The sequence below is a fragment of the Colletotrichum karsti genome (genome assembly GCF_011947395.1).
Source record: "Colletotrichum karsti strain CkLH20 chromosome Unknown Scaffold72, whole genome shotgun sequence".
Lineage (NCBI taxonomy): Eukaryota > Fungi > Ascomycota > Sordariomycetes > Glomerellales > Glomerellaceae > Colletotrichum > Colletotrichum karsti.
Window position 1 is genome coordinate 74,976 of NW_024065972.1, and position 18,312 is coordinate 93,287.

At 53.5% G+C, this 18,312-nt stretch overlaps 6 protein-coding genes across 6 annotated transcripts; 3 read left to right on the forward strand and 3 right to left on the reverse strand.

Annotated features, from left to right (window-relative positions):
• Nucleotides 1-1,554: 1,554 nt before the first annotated feature.
• CkaCkLH20_13089 (F-box domain-containing protein) lies at nucleotides 1,555-3,216 on the forward strand (the record flags this gene model as incomplete). Its single annotated transcript, XM_038895800.1, has 2 exons — nucleotides 1,555-1,886; nucleotides 1,956-3,216. The coding sequence occupies 2 exons, from the start codon at nucleotides 1,555-1,557 to the stop codon at nucleotides 3,214-3,216; spliced, it is 1,593 nt and encodes a 530-aa protein (XP_038738888.1).
• Nucleotides 3,217-4,158: 942 nt separating this feature from the next.
• Nucleotides 4,159-4,654, reverse strand: CkaCkLH20_13090 (uncharacterized protein; the record flags this gene model as incomplete). Its single annotated transcript, XM_038895801.1, has 2 exons — nucleotides 4,159-4,415; nucleotides 4,483-4,654. 2 exons carry the CDS (start codon nucleotides 4,652-4,654, stop codon nucleotides 4,159-4,161), a joined length of 429 nt encoding a protein of 142 aa, XP_038738889.1.
• Nucleotides 4,655-7,818: 3,164 nt separating this feature from the next.
• CkaCkLH20_13091 (V-ATPase subunit C) lies at nucleotides 7,819-9,266 on the forward strand (the record flags this gene model as incomplete). The annotated part of the gene is made up of 5 exons (XM_038895802.1): nucleotides 7,819-8,113; nucleotides 8,185-8,279; nucleotides 8,366-8,457; nucleotides 8,515-9,007; nucleotides 9,060-9,266. The coding sequence occupies 5 exons, from the start codon at nucleotides 7,819-7,821 to the stop codon at nucleotides 9,264-9,266; spliced, it is 1,182 nt and encodes a 393-aa protein (XP_038738890.1).
• A 193-nt stretch (nucleotides 9,267-9,459) lies between these two features.
• CkaCkLH20_13092 (uncharacterized protein) lies at nucleotides 9,460-11,978 on the reverse strand (the record flags this gene model as incomplete). Its single annotated transcript, XM_038895803.1, has 4 exons — nucleotides 9,460-9,831; nucleotides 9,906-10,158; nucleotides 11,142-11,164; nucleotides 11,223-11,978. The coding sequence occupies 4 exons, from the start codon at nucleotides 11,976-11,978 to the stop codon at nucleotides 9,460-9,462; spliced, it is 1,404 nt and encodes a 467-aa protein (XP_038738891.1).
• Nucleotides 11,979-12,656: 678 nt separating this feature from the next.
• Nucleotides 12,657-13,567, forward strand: CkaCkLH20_13093 (uncharacterized protein; the record flags this gene model as incomplete). The annotated part of the gene is made up of 5 exons (XM_038895804.1): nucleotides 12,657-12,748; nucleotides 12,887-12,923; nucleotides 12,984-13,107; nucleotides 13,191-13,219; nucleotides 13,283-13,567. 5 exons carry the CDS (start codon nucleotides 12,657-12,659, stop codon nucleotides 13,565-13,567), a joined length of 567 nt encoding a protein of 188 aa, XP_038738892.1.
• A 127-nt stretch (nucleotides 13,568-13,694) lies between these two features.
• CkaCkLH20_13094 (CBF/Mak21 family protein) lies at nucleotides 13,695-16,860 on the reverse strand (the record flags this gene model as incomplete). Its single annotated transcript, XM_038895805.1, has 3 exons — nucleotides 13,695-15,003; nucleotides 15,064-16,166; nucleotides 16,231-16,860. 3 exons carry the CDS (start codon nucleotides 16,858-16,860, stop codon nucleotides 13,695-13,697), a joined length of 3,042 nt encoding a protein of 1,013 aa, XP_038738893.1.
• Nucleotides 16,861-18,312: the final 1,452 nt, after the last annotated feature.

The window sequence follows — 18,312 nt, forward strand, 5'->3', positions numbered from 1 at the left end:
TCCCTTGCTGGATGCCGTCAACCGCCAAACTTCCTATTCGTCTTGTCTTTTGTAAATTTCTGCGGCAGTAACGCCGAGATAGCCACCCATAGCAGCAACAGGTAGACCACACATACACTAGTAGCCTCGAAGGAGACGCTGGACCATCCGTGGTAGGTAAACGACGATTGCGACGCAACCGCAACTACAACTGCAACTGCGACCGCAACTGCAACATTCGCCAATGCACCATCGTCACCTCATATTGGACTTGTCAACCTTAGGTAAGGTAACGGACGTTCAGTGCACGTTATCCAAGTGTGGGGTGGAATGGAAATGCTCCGTCCGGGCACTTTTACGGTGCTTTCCTCGGCCGCTCTTTCTTCGCTCCCGCTATCTGCCGTGTGACTACTGATTGCACACAGTACACAATTGGTTGTTGCCCACTCGGGTGCTCTTCTGTTAATATTGCCCGACATTTTCCAGGCCAAAACGAGATTCAGCCGCGGGCACGATCCACCATGCCCATTCTGAATACAGTGCTGCTCACTGTAGTTGGACCGACCCCCCGGACAAGCAAAAACCCTTTTTCACTTGGACCCCCCACTAATTCGCCGCACATACCGCCGGACCACCCAAATCAGCGGACGGCCGATCCCTCTGTTACTACCGTTTCCCATTCCCAGTTTCGCCAGGTCGCTCAGCGCTTCTCACTTCGCTGAGGACGTGGTTTAGGTGGATTCAACCAGGCCAGTAAGGCTCTGTAATCGCTAACCTGACCTACCTACCTCCATCGTCTTACTACCACCTCACCTAATGATCACTTTCTACCGGGTAGGAGCCTATGGAAGGCACAATTACCTAGGTAGCGAAGGGAGATAGGCGGGCAGGCTCACCCTCCACTCTTGCCACCACCTTCAGGTTGGGTTAGCTACCTACCTACCTTACCTTCCACTGGCTACCTAGGTATGTACCTAAGGTAGAGGAACCGACCGATCTCCCTTTCTCACTGCCCGCCCACTTACCTACTCATTCCCTCTTCTTTCTCTCCCCAATCCCTATCCCAATCCTAACCCCAACCAACTTCAAACATCGCGGCCAAACGTTACCCGGATCTCCGTCCAACACCATCTCCCGCCACGCCTCTGCTCTGGAATCCAACTCGCGTTCATCGCTTACATTCTTTAATCGACCTTTTGCGTCCTCTGTCTCCCTACGTCCGAGCCGTCTTGTCGACTATTCACCCGCCCGAGACCCCGACAGCCTCAGTTCCGTCTTCGCCAACCTCGTCACCCGTTTCTCTGCTACACGACGTCCTAACCACTCGGTTCTGCGGCAATTGCATCCTATCCCTCATCTCTCCACACCAATCCCCTTGTCGACCTGCTCGACCGATTCCCTATGTCCAGCCATGTTTAAGCCGCGAACGTCCGGCACCATCGACAACTACGCTTCCTCGCCTGGCTATCATCATACCGAATAGACACGATCCATTGGGGGACCTTATGCTGGGCTTTCTAGGCCTCACCCCCTCCTCTCTTTGGCTGTGCCATTGCTCAGCGCGATAGCAGGAAGATGGATCCGCCTCATCTAACCGAGTTCGCCTCCGAGCGCTACTTCAACAAGCTCGATCAACTAAATCAATCTCGCGATCCTCAGCTACCTGCGCCCCATCCGCATTCTCCGCAGTCGATACCCTCTCAGTCCTCATCCACTTTCATCCTCCCGCTCCGTGCCTCGAAAGCAAACGAGACCGACGCCGATGCCTTCCGACCATCTGACTACAAGCGCCAAGAGAAGAGTCGACTTTTCGGTCTGAGATCCAAAAGTTCTTTGTTTCACTCAAAATCCTCGACGTTGCACAGCGAACTCGCGGAGCAGCTCGTGGGGTCCTCGAAATCAAAAGCGTTCGTCATATCCTATCAGTTGCTAACGTAGCCCATTACACTTGACCAGCAATGCTGACATGACCTCAGCCTTTCCTTCGATCAATTATTTCTCGCTTTACCGACCGAGCTTCAGATTCAAATCATCTCATCTTTACCGCTCACTGACGTCTTGAATCTGCGCCGAGTCTCGAAAGCATGGCATACCCTCGTCACTCTGAACGAGGCGCCTATCGTTCGATATCATCTCGATCATCATATTCCAGTGTACGCGCTGCGACTCTATCCATCCAGGGATCCCACCACAGCAAATTTTCACCATCTCTGCGGCCTGTGGCATCGCCTACACGTCGCAGCGAAGCTGTCGTTCCTCATGTGCGAATGGATCACGAAGGAAATATTTCTACGAACTACCGAGGCTCAACGTCAAGAGTTCGCGCCCCAACGCGAGCGGATGCGTCGACGCCTCATCCCACTTCTTTTTACAGTCTTCCACTTCTTCGAGACGTACAGGAAATTACATTTGCAACACATTCTCGACAACAACGGACATGGCTTGCTACACGAGCCGTATACCCTAAACCCGATCGAAGTCGAAATCATGAACATGTACGACGACCAGACATTGCTGCGTGTTCACCAGGTCTTTCCTCTCATCATCTCCTCTTTCTGCAGACGATTACGTCCGCCATCATACGCTGGACGAGTCGAACGATCATTAAGGGGTTATCTCAAGGAGAAGCCCCCAGACGAGGTGCACGTTGCTATTCTGTGCGTCGGCGGCTTGCGTCAGGTTGAAAGATTATGGGAGATCAAGGGGTATAGCAGCAGGCGTGGAGCAGTCGATGATTGGTATAACGAGGTCGCCAAGGACCCGGTGGAACAACCCGCTCAAAAACAGCGACGAGGTCTCATGGGGTTGGGCCGGAAGAAGTCATTCTTATCGGTTAAGGATTCCGCCAAATCCACACCTCAAGGAGGATTTCCAACACGACACACGCCGCGGGCATCTCTCGACGACACCGCCGATCATTCCGACAACTTGGTCTTCAATACTAGCCTCGCGGCAGGTATGCCGATGGGATCCCTTGGGCGAGACGACGCTCGCCGCATCCTGAGCGATTTACCCAGTTTGCAACAAATTTGGCTGACAACGGCCGAGGCTCTAATTATGGAAAGGGGTATTGTGGAGCGCACGCAAGACATCAAACGCAACGCTCAGGTCATGTTGGAGCTGATTCGCGATGATGGCATGGAAGAGGAGGACGAGTGGTGGTATGGGCGGAGCACGCCCGAATCGGTACGCCCGCCACTTGAGGCTATAGAGGAGGATCCCATTGAGGGCGTTTGAGAGAACGACGAAATATCAAGCATTTACTGGCGTTTAGGCTGGTCAGGGAGAACGACCATCGGGAACGAGCAAACAAAAAGCTCCCTCGCCATTTTAGCTTTTTTCTACTGCATTTTCTTTGTCAGGGCCCAGCATGGAGAGGGGTGTAACCATTTGGATAGAGATACAGTCAGGCATCGTACTGTCTCGATATTCCCCTAGTTGTATTTCAATCCCAACAATCCTGGTATTTGTTTACCATGAAATCATAAAGACGAAGCATTGAAACCCGCAAGACCGCGCCTGGATGCCCCGAGCCGCTCGCGCTACCCTCCAAAGATGGCTGACCATAAGAAATGAGACGAATTAATCATCAGCATCGTAACAACATTACATTACATAGCACAGGTCTTTCACCTGGACTCATCATGATACGTGGGTTTCTTGTGGGTGGAAAAGCATAGAAACATTGTAGCTCAAAGCCATCCAAAGGCCCTTGATGCCTTTACTGCCGCCTTAAGCCATGGTAGATGCGGTCTGTCATGGAGCCGTTGAATGAAGGCCCCAGGCTCGAGGTCGTGGTGTATGAGGGATTCATAGCCGAAGGTGGTCGCTGCATAGCATCACCCGGTATGCCGTATGACGCCTGGCTCATGGCGAGGCTGGCATGGTTTGTAGAGTCAAGTCCCGTCATTTCTAGAAACGCCGGGTCCGAATAATCTTGGTACGGCATGCCCGACGATGACGTCGGATGTCCCGGGCGCTGAAAAGCCGGTGACTGATTTTGTACCGAGCGCGATGCGGAATTTCGGTAGTTGCTGTCGGGAGACACCGACAAAGGCACTTGCGCGCCGAATGACGGCGGCTGAGGCATGAGCCCACGATATCCTCTATCGCCAGCAGGTCCATCAAAAGAATTCGCATTGTGTCCAGCAGTCGAGGACACTGATACACTCCCCGAGTTCATGATGTGATGTTGATTAGCATGGACATGATTTTCGGGGTGGGCTTGTTGTCTAGACTCAGGTTGCTGTCGTTGCTGTCGTTGCTGCTGCTGCCGCTGCCGCTGCTGTAGTTGTTGAGCTTGTGTCTGTTGGGGGTGGTGATTCTGTCGTGGCGGTGGCGGCGGCTGCTGCTTGTTTTGATGCTGGCGCTGTGTTTGCTGTCCAAGAAGGCCTTGAACAGAGCGAGCCTGGTTGTACATGCCGTGCGATGATCTGCTAGAGAAGCCAATTGGGTATGAGGGAGCTGTCACCGGCTTGCTGGCCTGAAGCTGATCAATATTACCGCCAGAGACGCCACGATCTTGACCGAAGTCAGGCTGTGGTTCAAATACAGCGTGTTGTAAGTTGACGTTGTGTTGTTGCGGAGACTCGCTGATAGACTCCACCGTTTGATTCCTCGCCCTCGGTACACCATCATTCTTGTCGGCATTCACAATAATTGCGCTACCCTCCATTGGTCGTTGCCTTGGCGGCTGAGAGACTGCTGCACCTGGAAAGGCTTGATTTTCGTCGGTGGATTGATCGACCCGAACGTCCACCGCGGGTTGTTTTGGTGATCTTTTTACGACTTTGCGTCTCTTTGCTTGCTGTTTCGCTGTACCATCGCCGCTCATTGAAGAAACGGCCTCAGCACTCGCTTGGTTGAGAGAGTGGCTCCCAGAACTCAACACAGCTACGACATCGTCTGCACCCGGGGCAGTACCTCGCTCGGTTGTTGTAAGTACTTGTGCGTTCCTTACGGCCGTCGTTTCTGCGGCAGGAGCCTTTCGTTTCCGCTTTGTTTCCCTCGAGCCTCCCCTAACATTAGACTTAGCCGTAGTAGAATTGACTCGGTGGGGGGCTTGAGCAGGCGTGGCCGGCGTTGAGTTTTGAGGCAGACTTGGCTGAATCTCGGCTGGTCTGCCTGGTGTAGCGTCCAAAGTCAAGTACGATGGACGAGTTGATTCGGGGGGTCTGGAAGTCCCACTTTTTTCGTGCTCGGTCTGCAGAGCAGTTGATACTGGCTGTAACTCGACTTCGGTCACCAGCGCAGTAGGTTGCGGCTCTTTGGGGCGGTTTTTCGACCCCTTTGGACGGCCAGGACCTGGCTTCCGCTTCTTCGTGGCCGGCATTGCCTCCGCAGCTCCTGTCGCTGTACTTGTACTCGCGCCGTCCTTGGGCCGGTTCTTGGACCCCTTTGGTCTCCCCCGCCGCTTCGGAGTCGGGATTACGAGAGAAGAAGTGTCAGGGGCACTGCTTCTCGCCTCCCTCATCGGCGCAGTCGAACCAGCTATGGAATGACCATTGTCGGATGGGATGGCGGTATCCAGAACGGTCGCGTTCTGACTGACATCCAGTGTGTCCTCCTCGTCATGAGTACCACTGTTTTCGTCAACATCCACCCAGCTGTCGTCGATATGGCCTTCGTCAACTAGCCCATCGGCCAAACGACGATTTCCAGACGCTTGTGCTGAACGGCCAGCAATGGCCAAACGCTTTCTGAGAGACTTGTCCTTCCTCCCTTTGGTGTTCTTACTTCCTCTCGGACGGCCTCGAGGGCGTTTCACAGCCGCTGGTTGTACCCTCGACCCTGATCCTTGGCCGAGGGCTGGGAAAATTTCACCTAGCCACCCCACAAAGAGTGACCCTGAACCGTTGAACTCAGCGCTTTCCGGAAAAGACCCTTCAGTCGATGGTTCAGCGCCGGGGATACCTCCGAAGAAAGCCAAGGCTTTGCACAGTTGGTCGACTACGAGGACGGGGTGCAGACTTCGTAGAAGCGTCAGTAAGCGAGCCTGTTCGGTCTTGGTCTCGACCGCGGTGAGGGGCGAAGCCCGATGGCGAGGCGGTGGAGCTTGTGGTGAACTAGGGACCGGGTGGTTGTCGGTTCGATGAATGAATTTGCTTCGTTTGATCGGAACGTAGCGATCTGTCTGGGCCAGCTTTGCAGCGAGTTGTGTGCCTTCGCTAGTCCTTTTAGCTGCGGCATCTCGTTCCTGTGTCTCATTCGTCGTAGTAAGATCAATATGCATGACACCGAAGTTTCCGTTCCTAACATCCGTTTTGCCCTTTAGCTTGCTCGGGACCGGATTTCGAACGCGTCCGTCCCTATAGAGTCCGGGAATATCATCCTGTACGGGAGGGCCGGTGGGTTGCAATATTCCGAAGCCCCGAAATTCGCCTGCGACGTCGTGGTTAGCGATGATCCTCGCTTCTGTCTGCGCTTTGCAGCCTTGACTTGCAGAGATATGAGTTCGGTTGGGTAAGAATTGGCCGACAGACCTCCTTGGCCCGCGGAAGCCGACACGGGATTTTGCGGTGATAAGCCATCTGTGGCAATTGTGCGATCACAGGTGGTTGCTGCCGGTTTCAAGGGCTGAAGCGATGCTTTTGAAGACGTGGTCAGTCGAGGCGCGGGGAGATTTGCTGAGAAAGCCGGGGTCTCGAACCTCCAATTGTAGCCATTGCGATGAGCAGATGCTGCGGTTTAAACAGGGCCTCATTCCTAGGCGTAAAGGCGGCCGCGGCCGTGGCAAGGCCGCGACCGTATATGTAGAGAAGGTCGCAATAGTGGCCGATCTAGTTGGCCTAGCAGAGATGTACGAAAGGAGGTCGCGTCGTTCGCTTCGGTAGAGTGTGCGGTCGTGCTACTGATGAAACGAAAGAGCATCACACAGCCCGGCCGGTATTGACGAGGAGCCTCAAAACCTCGAGATTTTGTCAGGTCAACTTGTCTGGGAAGTCTCTGAGAAGAAGGTGCGCATCCTCATCGTCAGTCGCCTGACTGGATAGACAGGGAGTCGTCTTGCTATTGTTGTAGGTTCGGGTTGTTGTCGACGAGACGTGGATTAGAGGCGGCTCAACACGTTACAGCCTACAGCGATCGATGGCGCGGTGGAAGACGTGGACTGCAGTGTCTATTTGGGCTTGCAAGGGCGAAGAGACCCGACGCCAAAGTGTTGGTCGGGTGTAGGATCGAGAAGATGAGCCGCTGTGGATAAGGAGGAGAGGGCGGCGGTCGATACGAAGCTGGAGTAGGTACGTAGAGCAGTTGATGCCTTCCAGGTTGACTGTTCACATTGCTGATGGCTACCCGCCTCGAAAGAAAGGTGGCTAGGTTGGCTTAGCTTACCTACCTTAAAGGTTTTTAGTACTCAAGGTCTAGGTAAGGTATATGCGGTACTTCCACCTTCCTACCAGGTGCCGTGGTGTACTTTTGGGAGGCGTCCGTGTACGGATACAGGTAGCTGCATCTCTACCCAACAACCGGCTCCGGCATTATTAACATCGCTGGTGACTTGCTCGCGCACCCTCACCTTCGCTGCGAAATCACTTCTCAACGTTGCAGATCGTCGTCGCCATTACCGCTGTCATTCCTAGACTACCTCATCCACCTGCACGCTCTCTGACGTCGTATCGAGCGAGGTACCTCACTACCTAGGTACACAGAGAACGCGCCGCCTCCTTACCTAAGCCTTGCTTCCTTGTCTGACCTCTCCGGACCTCAAGCTACCTCTCTCACGCTCGCTCTCCCTCTGTCGCTGCCGTCATCGTCATCGCACCAGCACCTTGCCATCCCGACATCCCAACGCGTTGACTCGTTGATCATACGCATGGAAAGTTAGCCGAAGTTGTCAAGATGTCCACGAAATACGCCCTTGTCTCCCTCCCCCTCGGTATCTTCGACTCGAGCGACAAAGAAGATGCTATTTCCTCGCTAAGCGCTACCATTTCGCCCGAGAACGGCAACGTGCGACCTTTCAATATTCCCGACTTCAAGATTGGTACACTGGATGCTTTGGTTCAGCAAGCCGACGATTTGGCCAAGCTCGAATCTACTTGCGAAGCTGTCGTTGCCAAGGTTGCCGATTCTCTGAAGTCAATTCTCGACAATGACGAAGAGAAGATCGCCCAGCAGAAGATGGTCAACGACAGTGAGACACGACCCGCCCTGCTCTTTTACTCTCCCCAGGAAAAGATGTTACTGACTGCGCTGTTTCTTTAGAGCCGACCGACCAGTACGTCAGCTCGTTTGCGTGGAACAAGGTCAGGTACCGCGCCGACAAGAGCCTGAGCGAGCTTGTCGATACGTTGCAGAAGGTACGATATTGATGAACGGGTCTCAGGGATCTGTCTTCTGCAATGCGCGAGATAATGGCCAATGCCAGGCTAATCGCGTGCCCCAGGAACTCATGACCACCGACAATGATGTCAAGAGCAAATTTAATCAGTATAATTCAGTCAAGACGAACTTCACCACCCTGCAGCGCAAGCAGACGTACGTCAGAGTACATGGTATCGTATGACGGGTTTCATTTGCTGATGACTTGCTTAGGGGCAACCTCGCTACAAAGTCTCTCACTCCGATCGTCGACCCCGCCCTCCTTATCCAAGATTCCGAATACCTCGAGACACACTTGATTGTCGTCCCTAACAACGCCAAGAAGGACTTCCTGAGAAGTTACGAAACACTGGCGCCAATGGTTGTCCCGCGATCCGCTGTACAAGTTGCCCAGGACGAAGAGTTCACTTTGTATGCCGCCACGTCGTTCAAGAAACACAGTGCCGAGTTCCTGCAGAAATGCCGCGAGCAGAAATGGACTCCTCGCCAGTACAAGTATGTCGAAGGCGGCAAAGAAGAGGAGAAGCGCGAGCTCGATCGGGTAGCTCGCGAAGAGAAGAAAACTTGGGGAGAAGCTCTAAGAATTGGGCGTACTGGTTGGAGTGAGAGTGTCATGATTTGGCTCCATGTCCTTGCTCTCCGCGTCTTCGTCGAAGCTGTCCTTCGCTACGGACTGCCCCTCGACTATGTCAGCGTCCTTGTCAAGGTTAGTGACGAGCCGAAGAACCCAGCAAGTCTACATTGCTAACACGTTTCAGACGAACTCGAAGCTGTGCAAGAAAGTCAAGACGGCCCTCGACTCCAACTACTCATACCTGGGAGGCAATGCTTTCGGAAGGGACAAGCGCGGGAAGATCACTAAAGATGACGCAACGTTGTCGTCCGAGATGGCGGCAGCCGGGTTGGGTGGAGGTGAAGGCCACGAATACACGGCATATGTGTATTACGAATTCGACTTTCCATGAGCGCAGCAGAAGGAAATAGATGTCGTAGGGCCCTTCGCCCTCTCGAACTTGTATGTATGCACCAAAACACCCAAGAGGGGGCAACGGGCAATATCGAATCACGGAAAGAGCTATGGTTACGAGTAGTTGACAGTTCCTAAAGTCATGAAGCTAGATGTAGAAACAGCACCGGCCTCCGGTGTATCAGTAGGGCTTAGGCAGTCTTGGTGGTTGAAATGAGACCCTCCTTGACCAGCCACTCGGCAATCTGGGCCACGCACTCCTCCACGCTAGACTTGTCGGTCCTGATGCGAATTTCCGGGTTTTCAGGCTCTTCGTAAGGGGCGGAGATGCCAGTGAAGTCCTTGATCTCACCGGCTCTGGCCTTCTTGTAGAGACCCTTTGGGTCACGCTGCTCTGCAACCTCAATGGGGACATCGACGAAGATTTCAATGAAAGGAATGGCATCGTCATTGCCCTGGCTCGCTTGGGTGTGCAGCTCGCGGGCGACCTGGCGGTCCGCTCGGTAGGGAGAAATGAAAGAGGTAATAGCGACGGTTGAGGAATCGGCGAAGAGCTTGGCAACCTATTGAGTGACCGGGTTTCAGTTTAGAGCAAGCAGACGATGATGGCTCAGAATCTGAGAGAAGCACGTCTTACCTCTGCGATACGACGAATGTTTTCGTTGCGGTCCTTCTCGGAGAAACCCAGGTCTTTGTTGAGACCGAAGCGAACGTTGTCACCGTCCAGGCGGTACGCCGCAACGCCCAAGTGCAGAAGATGTTGCTCCAGAGCCGTAGCTACAGTCGACTTGCCGGAGGCGGAGAGGCCGGTAAGCCAAATTGTGAAACCGCGCTGCTTTCGCAGCTGGTTGCGCTCAGAGCGGGAAAGAGACGGATGCCATGTGATGTTGCTGTTGGAAGCCAGCAGGTTTGGTTAGTCAATGGGCCATGCAAGGCAGGATGCAAGTTTTCGTTGCTGGCGATGGCGGGGTAACATAGCAAATCGAGAACTGCGGGGTGTGACACTCACGTAGCCATTGTGAATGATCTTGTGCGAAAATTTGGGGCCTCGATTGGACTATGCGCCTGCTCAGGTGAGGTTTAAGATGTAGGAGAAGGACAAAGATTGCAGGACAAGGTGCAGGATGACACAAGAGCTGGGTATTGTGGCTGCGCGAACATAGAACAGCGAGTAAGATTTATATTTATATGCGCAAGTCAACAGGACAGCTCAGTAACGTGAGGTAATGCAAGTAAATTACGCATGTACAATAATGTACATTATCTACGGCAAGACGATGTACGCCTCCACTACTCTCCTCTTCCATCAGGCCCTTCCCGCTCATGAAGCAAGACGCGGCCCATTCGACGTGGAGCGCGCTGGCACCGACTCAGTTGGTTTTCAAGGCAGCGAGCGGGTTGCTGTGGGAAGTGCGCTGGAGTAATTGTGCGTCTAATGCTGTGAGGGGTGGAGGGGCACTAAGGTAGCACAGTATTCGAAGGTACCTTGGTGGGAGAAGCACAAGTCAGTCCCTCAAAACCAAAGAGAAGTGAAGTGGAAAGGGGGGGCGCACAAGAAGCGTTGCAGAGCGATGGCGTCAGATCGGCTAAAGGTGGACCAATTCTTGGCGGGCAATACACGTCACAGGTCCCGACCGGTAGCCTTTCCCGGCCAACACCGACTTCCGTTCCGTCCCGCCCTCCATGCCGACCCCGACCTTTCCTTCGGCGCCGAAGGCTACCTGTCTCTTAAGGTACTAAAAATGGGCATTCATCGATTGAAGGTCTTTCTTCTATTCGATTCGTGACAGTGCTGGTCTTTAGAATACTCCGTCCGTCGCTTGCTCTAACCGCACCTTAATGCAGCGAACATCACCATTTCTATGCGGGTTACGTTGCGTTTAGTTTGGCCATAACCTGGGAATCATGTCAGCGAAGAGAAACATATCATGTTTGGAGAATAACAAGAACTTACTGAGGCGAATCTTGGCGTGACAAACAGCGCTCCGGCCTGAGCCAGAATGACAGGTTCCTCCCCTTCAGCCGGCAGCGTCTCAAGCTGGCCTTCGACCCAAGCCTTGCGTCCTTCAACCTTGAGTGTCTTCGCTCGCAGCACCACGTAGGTTCCAGCATGAACTGGTTTCCTGTAATTTATCTCGAGCTGTGCAGTGACACCAACATTGTGCGGAAGCGCCCCAAAGCAGCAGCGCGCCAGCCCCTCGTCAAGCATAGTCGCGAGAAGTCCGCCATGTACGATGCCAGGATGTCCGCACACGTCCGTACCGAGGTGAGATATGGACACGAGAGACTTGCCTCCGTTCTCAGTCCAGCAGACTGGAGGGACTGTGATGCGCCCCGGCCCCAAGAGGGTGCCACCTGTAAGATTGTGACGTCGCAAGGCATCGGGCAATTTCATATGGGGTCGGGATTCAGCCATGTTTGGGTTCTTCCTCATCTCAGCGGCCAGAGGGTGCTTGTTGATGAAGTCGTCGATGACTTTCGCCTCGGCATCCTCGGGGACGTATGAGCGCAATGATTCCTCGTCAGAACGCTTCCGTGTGGCATCCCAAACACCGGGCACAAGGGGGCTTGCGGCGGTCAAAAACCCGAGGGTCGCGAAGAGTAGTCCGTATGCGCCAAACGCGAAGGCCCTACGAAGGCGAGAAGGAGGTGGTGTCGGCGGTAAGACGGAAGCTGCGGATGGGACGTGAGCTTCACTCGTCATAACCATGAAAGGCTGCAAAAAGCTCACCAGCACCTACGCCTGGATGGTAGCGTCGGAAACCTTGTTGGCAAGCGGGAGGCGACGCTCGCGAGACGAGTGCGTTGGAGATACTTTGTCTTGCAGGGTGCGCAAGCGCCCGCCTCAGTGGAACGAACGAATTTCTCGTCATTTGTTTTTTCGTTCGTCACCACACAAGGCTGAGGCGTGTGTTCGCGGAAAGGGAGGAGGCCAGGTGCGGAAAGTATCGTGTGCGGAGGCAATTGGCGACGGGACTTAGAGTTGAAGTAGGTACCTCAGGACGAAAGGGGGGGCCAGTGCAGGTAAGGTAGGCATTGGTGAGTGATGGATAAGATATGGAAGGTAATGTGCCTGCTTAGGTAGGTACCTACCCACCTAAGTTATGGAGGTAAGTACCTGAATTCTGTGCTTTGATAATTGAATAAATAGCACCTGATTCTTCATTATGGGTGCCACAATACTGGGCTGTACTGAATACCATGCGTAGCGAATCTAGCGACCAACGTACGTCAACTTGGTCGTGCAAGACTGTCAACGTGCCATCGCAGTTTGTCTCTGGTTGTAGATAATCGTGTCCATCCTCCTCTTACGCAATCCCGCCTTGGAGTAGAGAACACCAGCAAGTAGAGATCCATGTCGTATGACATCACCCCCTCATTGTCCACCATGCTTGAAACTGCCAGACGAACAGCAGAAGAGATCTTCATGCATCCATCCGGTCTCGTTTCAGGGGTCGTTCTGTCAGGCTACCAGGTTGTGTACGCCAATATTACGCCTTGAACCCCTCAGCTTCAGCCCCCCCCCCCCTGAAGATGGGATCGTGATATATAATGTGCAGCTAGCTGCCATCTGTTCAACAATGAAACGAACATCTTACCCATCAGAATACACAACAGCAATTCTTTATCGACACCGAATCGACCCGACACGATGGTATGTGCTCCCGTCATGAGTGGCCCCCTGCTCTAGGTACCCTGTCTAACGTGCTTCGAGGCCACCGCGGAAACAGTTGACCTCGGACCCCTTCATGAGCCAAAGGCCGAGTCCATCAACGCCTTCAGGGATATCGAGCACGAGCTCAAGGAAAGGCTTTTGACTACACGTCGTGAATATCAAAGTAAACACCCGCAACCCGTCCCACTATCTGGTAGCGTGGTTGGTGAGAAGAACGCCCGGAACTGACATATAACCCCGCATCAGAGCACGAGCGCGAGTACTTCCAGGCTGTTGTGAGTGCTCCGGAGCCACCTACCTAGCCCAACCAATGCATTTTGGGCTAACCAAAACCACAGGAGCATCTTAGTGACGAAGAGCTGGCTGGATTCAGCGCTGAAAACCTCGTCGCTGTTCGAGTTGCCGTCTCGGCCTACGGAGTTCATCTCTTTGGCAAGGTTCGCATTCCGGCTTTGCCTGAATCTGGGCCTGCCTACATCCACATTAGAGTTTTCGATGTCCCCGGAGACGAGCCGGCCAAGCTGCACAGCATCCACACTGAGGAGACAGAGCATCCAGATGGCGATAAGACATACCGTGCCATTTTCACCGACAGCGACGAGCTGGAGTGGTTCGACACATGATCGGCAAGACGTGGTAAAACAAAGTCGTCGGCTAGCAGCGAGCGTGATTGAGTTTTCTGATATACCGAAATTGAATTGACTTTACTTTTCCGACCTGAAATGAGTTTCGGACCCCCGAGAATCCCTTTCAATCCTCGTCCTGCGCGAGAAGCTCAGCGTAGTCTTCTGCCGAGGCAAACATTGGCAGATCCTTCAGTTTCCTTCTCGATGATCGACCTCCCTTCTTAGACTTCTTGTCCTCCTCCTCGTCGTCCTCCTCGATGGGAGGCGCGGACAGCTCGACATTATCCTCGTCCTCGCTCGCATCCTCGTCGTCTTCGTCCTCGAACTCGCCAGCTCCACCATCCATCTCCTCGTCAGAGTCGTTGATATCATATCCGTCGGAGAATATGACCCCGCCGTCGGATTCGTCCTCGCTATCATCGAAACCGTCCATGTCGAGGTCCTCGTCCTCACTATCAATCGGGCCATCAGGATGCGTGGCTGTGAGTGCCTTCCAGATCTCATCCTCTTGCTCGGCATCATCATCTTGTCCGTCAGAAATGGCTGCTGCGGCTGTGGCCCCCTTCTTGCCCGTCTCATTCTGCCTACCAGCCTGCTTGAAGTACTCGTGGAAGAAGATGTCCTCCGCTGCAACGTGCTCGACCTTCTTGTTCCAGAAGTTCGGCGTGTTGACGGACGTAGCAGGAGCTGTGCCTGTCTTTTTGGCGAGCCAGATGCTGCCAGAGTCCGGGTTCCGAACCGGTTGCATGATAGACGCTCCGCGACTGGTCTCGGCCACTTTGGGGCTGCGGTAGACAAACTTGTCGAGGAACCTAATCAAACTGTGACTCTCCAAGTCTGGCTTAGCCAACTGCTTCTCATCGGAGAAAATGCTGGCTGCAAGCATCGACACGGACGGGTGGAAGTGCGTGAGGGGAGGAATAATCTCCCAAAGACAGCTGTTCTGTGCATTGCTGTGCTCGGGATTCCTCTTCCGGCCATCATATGCGATTCCTCTTGTGGCAGACTCGCTATTCTTGTGTTCAATAGATGTCTTGCTTGCTTCTTCTTCATCGTTGTCTTCGGGCTCCTCAAGAAGCGCCCTCAGCTCGGGAAACTGGACCCGCAACTGAAATACAACATACAACAAGCCACACGCGAAGGCAGGCTGGTGCAAGTTGAGGACCTGCAACATTCTCTTTGCAAATGCTTTGATCCGACGCGTATCCACATCAGCCTTCAGTGACCTCAGCAGGAGGTTCAGGTAAAGGGCCTGCTTCGAGGACGTGGCGAGGCGAGGGTCCAGTAAGGATTCGTATAGAGTCCTGTAAAACCTGTCGGACGCCATATGCCGGGACACTGACACTTGCTGAATGAGGATGAGGGCCTGGATACTTGTGTTGAAATTCGTTGAATGGGCGATGCGGAAAAGAGTATCCAATTGAGACTCAAGACTGCATTACAATATCAGTTTACAGCGTCTTAGATGGAGAGAGGTCGCCATCAACACTTACATAGGGTTCTGGGCCGACACAAAAGGGACTGCTCTGTTGATACCAGTCAGGACGGCGGTGACCAACTTGTCGGCTGTCTGACGCTCTGCGGCTGCGGCTGCATCCTTCACAGTTGCCTTTGGCTGATCTTCCTGGTCGTCGCCAAGTGCTCTGCCGAGCACAGAGCTGTTCAGCAGAGTGACAAAAATTTCGAAATAGATGCCAAGGAGTGTTTCGGCCGTGCCAACTTCGCGACTGCTCAGGATTGTTTGGTTGAGAGTATTTACAGCGTGATACCTGGCCCTGAAGTTCTGACCAGGTCGAAGCAGTACCTCTTGCTCGACGGCTTTGATGATGATTTGCCTCATTCCGGGATGGGTGTTCTGGAGCTGAAGCAGGAGATACGACACCCTCGACGCAATCTTTCGGTCCTTGTCGCCAAGCTTGTTGACCAAGAGTCTCAATAGGTTAGTCTCTTGCTCCGGTTTGTCCTTGAGCAGTCCGAAGACGAAATCGAGAGACCGAGTTCTGGAGTATTCGATCTCATCATTGCACCACACCTCCAAAAGTTGGATGACTCTGAAGTAGGAAGCCTTGAGCCAGTCTTCATATGCAAATTGTATGAGATGAGCCTCAGTCAACCGGCTGGGTAGGGATTGTCCAGAAGACCAAGTCTTGATGGAAGATTTTTGAAGTGCTCCAAGTAGCCCGGGCTGCGACTGGAACGTCCGCAGTCTTCTGTCCGGCGGGAGAATCAAACCGGGACCCAGCAGATCGACCAACGCTCCCAGCGCTCCAATTGCCTGAGCACGGCTTCTCTTGGACGCAAGACCCAGGAGTGACTCGAAAGCCTTGATGTTGTGGAGAGGAGACTCTTGAATCGCCAAAGTGAGCGCCGACACCTTGTCAGACAAGGTACCCGAGGACATAATCGTAGAAAGGAACTTGCGGGAGGATGAGGCCAAAACACTTTTGCTGTATGCTGACGCATCGGCTTCCAGAAGACTCAGGGCATGGCTCTTAAGAGAATGTATAGCGCTGAGGTAGCCGTCCAGCTCAATCGAGACAGGCTCTGGGAGCTTGCTTAATGGAGCACCATGCCAATCCGCACGAGGTTCAAACTTCTGTGAACGGCGGTGGTTAGTACGGTGACTGTAAGGTTACCGTGGGAAAGAGGGTCATACTCACGAACTGCTTTTTGGATGCATCTTTCGTTTCTTTACGCGCTGGCTCCTCGACGGGAGTATCTTCCTTGGTGAAGACCTCGTTGGCATCGGAGTCGTTCCCGTCAGCTTCGTCGTCCTCGTTGTCCTCGTCAATCTGATCATCTTCGTCGGCAGTCACTTGCTCGTGATACTGCTGCAGTCCTAGCTGAGCAGCAAAAGCTGCGAGCTCGCCCTGGAGTTTCTTGTCGACGGCACCTGTGTCTTTCTCTTCGGTTGCATCGTCCTGGTCCGAATCAATGTCTCCAATGAGATCCAGGTCCTCCTCATCGCCCCCCAAGGCACGTATTTCCTCCAGTAAGGCGTCACGAGATAGGGGACCGCCCTTCACTCCCTTCGTCTTGGATGGTGCTTCCCCTACGTCTTTGCTGGAGTCCTCTCGTCCTTGTGCCTGCTTCTTTCGCTGGCGTGGACTCGCGGAGGGACCTTCTGAGATGTGCTTTCGCTTCTTGTTTTTGTTTGAGTTATCTTCTTTGGTGTTCCTTCCCAGGTTCTTGTCGATCTTGGCCGTCAGCGCAGTGAGCGACTGCTCGTTCAATTGGGCTTGTCGAGGACCGTTGCCGCCAGCTGATTGTCGCTTGTCCTTCGCCATCATGAGGCTGTGGTTCCTGCTATCGATAGGTGCAGGGAATTGGTGATAAATGAGGTTGCAATAGATGGCTGTCAAGACTGCGATGAGGAAGTCCTCCGACCGGTTTCGACTTCTCGAAAACTCTGTAGGGCGAGGAAGGCGCGACGGGTTGGATGGCTAAGCCAGGCGCAAAATCGCGGACGGGAAATTGATAAAAAAAAAATGGGAAAAAAGAATCAGGTACAAGGTGGGACACTTCAAATCCCCCACATTGGTGACGCTAAGGCCTAACGGGGAAAGGCTTGTCCTCGATCCCTACATGAAAACCAGCGCTGAATCCATGCGACTCGCGACGGGATCCGCTTCGCGCGATTCCTGGGAAGACAATTGGATGAAGCTACAGCTACGAGTTCCCAGTCTACCAAATTATCACTGGAAATGGCAGTTTGCTGCTCCGCGGCAAGTCGACCAACTAACTACCTCACACTGTTTCAACCCTCGCGAAGAACGCGAAAAGGTTGATCAGGTGTTTGTGCAAGTGCACACTGCCAACCAAGCAGCTCGGTTCTTATGATTAGATCGTTTTTCGGCTTTCCAATCTCACACGACAAGACTTGGACAACTGCACCCACATAATCCCGTCATTAACTTGCGTCCAACCACTACGATCGAGCTATTACAGGCTACTCTTCTTCCTCCTTGTCAGTCTCTATGCGGCTCCAACTCGACAACAGTACTGACCGACAGCTCTCGGGTGAGATCACTTTAACTTTGGCGATTGTACTCCTTTATAGGGGCCACCGAATCAAGCCACGAGAATACTACGGTATCAGCAGAAATCAAGCAGTCCTGGCTAATCTTTCCCTCCGGACCTAAGTTGTCTCGTTTCCTCGTTGAGAGTATGCCTTCGCAGCTATTACGGATGGCAGCTTTGCCGCGGGCTGCTGTTCTGAGCACAAGTCGTCGTCGCATGCTGCCTTTCAACCACTTTCAGGTGAATGAGTTCAAGGCCTTTCATGTGCTGACATTTAGGATTTTGGCTGACGCGCTGCAGATATCCGTCCGCTGCTACCATCCTGGACCAGCGAGGAGTCGATTATCCGCGGTGTGGGTTCCCACCGGAGGTATCACCGCGGGCCAAGACGAGGGTAATTCCAGTATCGGCATATGGCATCCATGATAGGCTGACTTGGGCAACTACAGGTGCCCACAACAAGCTCATTCGTGCAGGATTTCTGAGGCAGGTACGTCAATGCCATCAAGAATCGCCGAGATATCTGCGCCGCCGTACTCAGCAGCTGTCCAGTCTCACCCGGGCATTTTTCATCTCCTCCCGCTTGGCCGACGTGTCCAGCATAAGCTAGAACGTGTCATTGACCATTACATGGAAGAGCTAGGTGAGAAGTCCCCAAGCTGGGCGATCAGGCTTCTGGTTGACATGTATCATCTAGGGGCCTCAAGAGTTGCACTTTCGAC